This window comes from Parasteatoda tepidariorum, chromosome 2 (assembly GCF_982258835.1).
Source record: "Parasteatoda tepidariorum strain Cologne lab strain chromosome 2, Ptep-v5.0, whole genome shotgun sequence".
In the NCBI taxonomy this organism is placed as follows: Eukaryota; Metazoa; Arthropoda; class Arachnida; order Araneae; family Theridiidae; genus Parasteatoda; species Parasteatoda tepidariorum.
The window spans coordinates 28,626,892-28,632,944 of NC_141756.1; the positions used below are offsets into that span (position 1 = coordinate 28,626,892).

At 28.6% G+C, this 6,053-nt stretch overlaps 1 protein-coding gene across 1 annotated transcript; it reads right to left on the reverse strand.

Annotated features, from left to right (window-relative positions):
* Window positions 1–543: 543 nt before the first annotated feature.
* Window positions 544–4,671, reverse strand: LOC122270092 (uncharacterized). The gene is made up of 3 exons (XM_043046201.3): window positions 4,608–4,671; window positions 1,436–1,486; window positions 544–1,098 (listed from the first exon to the last, which is right to left on the reverse strand). The coding sequence occupies exons 1-3, from the start codon at window positions 4,617–4,619 to the stop codon at window positions 616–618; spliced, it is 546 nt and encodes a 181-aa protein (XP_042902135.3). The 5' UTR covers window positions 4,620–4,671; the 3' UTR covers window positions 544–615.
* Window positions 4,672–6,053: the final 1,382 nt, after the last annotated feature.

Here is a 6,053-nt window from a genome sequence, read left to right on the forward strand (position 1 = left end):
CCATGGTTTGTAAGGGTATCAGGAATTTAACTATTTGTAGCATGATTGCTTATTTCAAGAATGTAGTATGATTAGTGTGATTAATAGCACTTTTATACACAGTAATCTTGTTTTTTTTTTTTTTTTTTTTTTTTTTAAATTTTTTAAAATGTTTTTTATATTTGAGTGTTATAACAATGCACTCAGAATCTTATAATGGTTTTTTTAAAACTAAATGTTTACACGTGATTTATTATTTGTTTTTAATTAGCCTTATTCCAAACACCTCAAACTTTTACGTTTTTGCTTTGAAAACTGTTGAAAAACTAAACACTATAAAAATTAAGAACCGATGATCAATTATGCTGTGTTCAATCGTAAATACTGTAAATAATATTTTAAGTAAGGAAATTACTTCTAGATGTAAAACTTTGAAAAGTTTTGAAAATTATTTCCAATTTTAACAACTTTATTAGAAAAGTTTAACCTTTTTTAATGAATTTTAATCACACCAAATTGGATTCGGTAGAACTAGGAAAAATAACTTAAAAATAAACTACACAGTTAAAAAGAAAAATTCAATAATTCAAAATATTTATTTTTCAAGTATCTTAATTAACATAACTATTACATGATTTAATATCCATATCTGGCGTAGCCTAAACCACCTAAGATGCCTAATCCATAACCACCATATGCTCCTCCGTATCCACCATAAGCCCCTTCATATCCACCATAAGCTCCGCCATATCCACCATAAGCTCCACCATATCCTGCACCAAGTCCTCCGTATCCGTAACCTAGACCACCAAGTCCGTATCCGGCTGTTGCTGCAGGGACACCCAAATATCCTTCACCACCGGTGTAAGGGGCATCGGAAATCAATTGAACGGCAGCTGGATTTTGATTAGCGGTTCCAGGTTCGTTGGTCTTGACCTGAGCTCGAAATCCAGCATGGTCAGCAACGTAGTTTACTTGTCTTTTGATGCCTCTATCATCTGTGAACCCGTAGCTGCCAGTCACGTGTCCTCCTGTACCGGATTCCTCTCTGTGTTGTTCTCCATGTTTGTCTTTGATACTATATCCAAATTTGTATGGTTTTGGTGCATGGTGAATGGGCTGAAATTGATACAAATTCTAAAATCTATGCACTAAAAAATATATTGATCGAAATGTTATGTTTGAAAGATGCATCAATGAGAAACTTAAAATGAATGACTCAATTTTATAAATGTAGTACGCAGGGCTTAATAAATACATTCGTAAACTCAAAATCCGCGAACTCAATATAGGGCAGACTTTTCAATGCCGGTTACTTATCAAAATAAAGCATTAATAAGGGATTAGTTCAAAAGGAATGTTAAATATTTGAAAACGTTCAAAATTTGCGATCAGTTATATTTCTGTATACACATAACGTTTTTAAGAATACCCATATTTATTAAATTGAACTTACCTCATGCAGGTGGGCAAGAGAAATAGTTGCCAAAGCAGTCAGAAGAAATACCTGAAAGTGACAAAAGTTTGTTTTTAAAAAGTTATATTTAAAAATTAATATACGAATTCTTGGATTGACAAAAATTGTGAAATACAGCCGAATAGATTCGATAGAAAAATGAAGGAAAACTATGTTTTCCCACTTCCATGATATAACTAGAACATTTGTACTAGTTAACTAATAGATTCGATTGTGAAACTTATGACCTTTCACCTACAAAATATATTTTGTATCTTTTTGTGTAAGTTAACTGATAGATTCGATAAAAAAGAAACTTTGAACTCCCAACCAGCAAACTACAAACGAAATCGGCAAGAGGATGGCTCCCCACTTTGGAAGCCCGACGTTCTACACTTGAAAACAATCACTTTGCGAGATAACAGTTCAATCAGGACCGATACCACACATCCTCTGTCCCTTAGCAGGCTGATGAAAGCGGTTACCCAACCGCTCACTGTCATCAACCAGTGATGTTTGATTTCGGTGATCTACTGGGACAAACAGTCTTACAAAACCGTAAAAAATATGGCTGATTCGATAAAAGAAAACTATTACCTCCCACTTTCTGGATATAACTAGAATCTTTCGTAGGAGTTAATTAAGATATTTTATAAGAGAAACCTTTAATATCTAGCATACTGGACTTTTGTCGAATCTACTAGTTAACTCAAATCTTTCGTAGAAGTTAACTAAAAGATTTGATAAAAGAAAACAATGATCCCCCACTTACTGAATATAGCTAGAATCTTTCATAGAAGTAAACTGTCAGATTCGATTCGATTCGAAATTTGATCAATAGATTTGATTCGATAAATAGATCTGATCAATAGATTCAATTCGATAAATAGATTTGATAACAGAAAACTCTGACCTTCCACTTACTTGATATAACTAGAATTTTTGGTAGAAGTAAATTAATAGATTCAATAAAAGAATGTTATGTCCTGACACTTACTGAATAAAACTAAAATCTTTCCTAGAATCATAGATTCGATAAAAGAAAACTATAACTTCTCACTTCAAGTTCTATAACTCAGAGATGCGTTATAACTTGAATCTTTCTTACATGTTAACTAATGGATTTGATAGAAAAAATCTATGATCTTCCACCTACAGGATACAGGATATAACTGGAATCTTTTTTTTAGAAGTTAACTGAAATTCGACAAAAAAAGAAAAGAAATTATGACTAACCAACTACAGGATATCATTGAAATCTTTTGTTATAATTTTGATCAAACTAAGACACACTTTAAAGGCATTTGAACCTTTGAAATAAAATTGTTCAATACATTTTTACTTTTCCATATTCTTTCTCATTTAGATGGTAATGTGCATCTTTAATAAGATTAAATAATAGGGTAAAAATGAAAAAAAAAATAACTGAACTGTCATTCCATAAGTATTATAGTTTTCTTTCACTTAATATCAAATTACTTTTTTTTCTTTAAATTTATTTATTGAAAGACTTATTTTCCATAAATGACATACGATACCTTATTCAAAAACTTAGAAGAAAAATTGTGATGTATTTTATTTGAAATTTTGAATCAAATCATTCCAAAATTTTTCAATTTTTTCCAATTTTTTTCAATTTTAAATTGATCCAAATTTTTTTGAAAAATAATGTACCTATATAATGTATAAATGCTTCAAATTTATCGAAAAACATTCTGCACTGTTAGAAATTTCTCGGAAAAAAATAGTTAAATAACAATTTATGTAATTGTTACTTTACTATATTCAAACAAAACAGTCAAATTATCATAAATATAGTATTCAAACTGCTGACTGCGAGAAAAACTGTTTATTAACTGTTCCTAATACGTTTAAGCAACTAGAATTCATCGCATCAACTAGACCCATTTAATGAAACAACTCTGTTCCTTGCAGATGGGTTCTTATATAGCAGAGAGGGCTAATAACTCAATCTAATGATCAACAGTTCTTGGGGTTTGAGCCCCAACGATGACATCAAAATATTACTTTCATCACATGAAAAATTTCCAGTGTCCTACGCTCTCTTATTTGTGACCCTGGGCTATTAGAATACGATACTCTCATTCACGCATAGATGACAGCGCCATAAGGCTGTTAAACTATCTCCAATGTTCATTTAAATTCTTTTTTAGGGTTTTGAAACCATGCTAGTTGTAAATGTTTTAAAAAAACGTGAATTTTTGTATTCATACCAGTTGTAAACGGTTTCAAAACTGTAAACGTAAAAAAAAAAATGCTCTCTACCGTAAACTTTACTCTTAATTGAATGGACAGACTGCTGCCGTTCATTTTATCATAATTTTAGAATGAAAATTTTAAAAGTGTGGAAAAAATTATTAAATAAGTATAACCTTTATATAATTTATTTTATTCTTTGTATTTTATTCTCTGCATTTTAACTTTCAAATTGATCAGTGATTATAATTTATGCAATTTTGGTAACGAAAATATATAGAAAATTATTTTTTTTGTATTAATTTAACAAAATAAGTAAAAAAATATTGTATTTAGCATTTTTATAATTTATGGTTATGAATTACAGTATGAATTACCGGTGTCTTCTTCTGCGCTAAAGTTAAAATCATTTCAAGTTTTCAATTAAATAGAACTTAGTAATTCTCATTTGTAATTAAATAGAACTTAGAGAAACATTTATTCATCATTGAAATTTATTTAATTTACAAAATCAATTATTGATACATTTTTGAGTAGGAATGAAATTTTTGCTTGTTTTTAAACTCATTTTTTGGATTTTATATTTTAGTACAAATATAAGTCAAACAATCTAATGGATTTTTTTAGTAACTATTAGATTTTTTATGTTTAAAAAAATACCAAAATACATCTTTGCTTGTTTTTAGGGCATCAGAAAAAAATATATAAAAGACATATTTATTTTAATGTGCATCAAGGGATTAAGTGAAATAAATAATTAAATATTTTACACATTATTTTGTTTCAGTAATTTGAAATGCTACAATCAATAACCATAAAAGTTTCATATAGAATATTTCAAATCTTAAATCCGAAATTAAAATACAGTGAAATAATAAGTACTGAAATTTCTGCCATGTTCAAACTTGAAACAATGTGAGAAGGAAACATAATACAAAAGTTGAAATATTATTACCTGAGCGATCATATTGATTGCTAGAATGTTCAAACGATTGTACTGTGTGAAAATGAGAGTTGTATTTATATATGAATAAATCAAAACGATCGCAATGCGATCAAAATGCAGTAATAAACAAATATGTTCACACTTGATTGATCACATTCAAGAGACAAGTATTAAAAGAGTGATATAATATGTTTCAACAATAAAATAAAGATTATTGTGAAAGAAACCAATCAGATTTTCGGGTTAATGTATTCACTTATTATAGATAATTTGTGTTTGATTTTCTGATGCAATCTTATCAAATTCTTTTACGGATTAATGGCATTAAGTCAATGTTAAAATGACCAATACCATCACGCAATGAATGTCACAGTTAAAAAAATGAACAAACATTTAATTACCTTGTGTTCTCTTCATACATTTAAATATTTCTTTACACAGGTAACATTTATTAACTTAGTGAAAAGCTTATAAAATTTTTATATTTCTAAGTATTTTTTTAAAATTTTATTTAGAAATCTTTTATTGGGGCGTCCATCAAGGAAACAATGCGACGGAATGGTTTCTTTAGGGGGTAATACACGTTTCAAAAGGGTAAAAAACACACACTTTCTTTAAACTATTTTTTAATACATTAAAATTAATTATCTCAGTTTAAACTTTATAAACATACGGACGAATAACATTAATATTTTTTTCTTCTAAATTTAAAGTAGATATCTTTTAATACTTGGATCAATAATCTAACATTGCCCACAGAAAACAAGAAGCCATACTATAGACTTGCGTTAGCGGTTGTAAGATTTTCGAAGGTGAAAAAAAAAGAGATTTTTCTCTAATTTTTTCAATATATAAAAATAATTGTTTTAAATAAACTGCATAAGCGTATGGAAGAACTATACTAATTTTTTTAAAATTTTAAGTCGATAACTTTTATTACTTGGATCAATAATCTAACATTGCCCACAGAAAACAAGAAGCCGTACTATGGAGTTGCTTTAGCGGTTGTATGAGTTTTAAAAGGGAGGAAAAAGAGCACTTTCTTTAATGTTTTTTACTGTACTAATATAATTATCTCATCTAATTATTTGAACTTGATAAGCGTAGAGAAAAACAATACATAAAAAATTATATATTTTAACTTTTATTGGTTAATATTGCATATTGAATATTATTGTATGATATATGTATATATTTGAACTTTTAAAAAACTTTTATTGTGTTTTTCAAAATTATAACTATGGCAGAAAACAGGATGCATGCGCTGGAGTTTCATTGGAGGGTAGTATAGGTTAAAACGTTGAGGGCATAAGAACATAAATTCTTTACTAATTTTTCTAAGTAGGGGAAGAGCGGGCAAGATGAACCGCTTAAGGAAACTTGGCTTAAAAAATAGTAAACTAGAGCAATTTTATATATTTTACACTGTAAACATATAGTGAGAACATTGCTCTT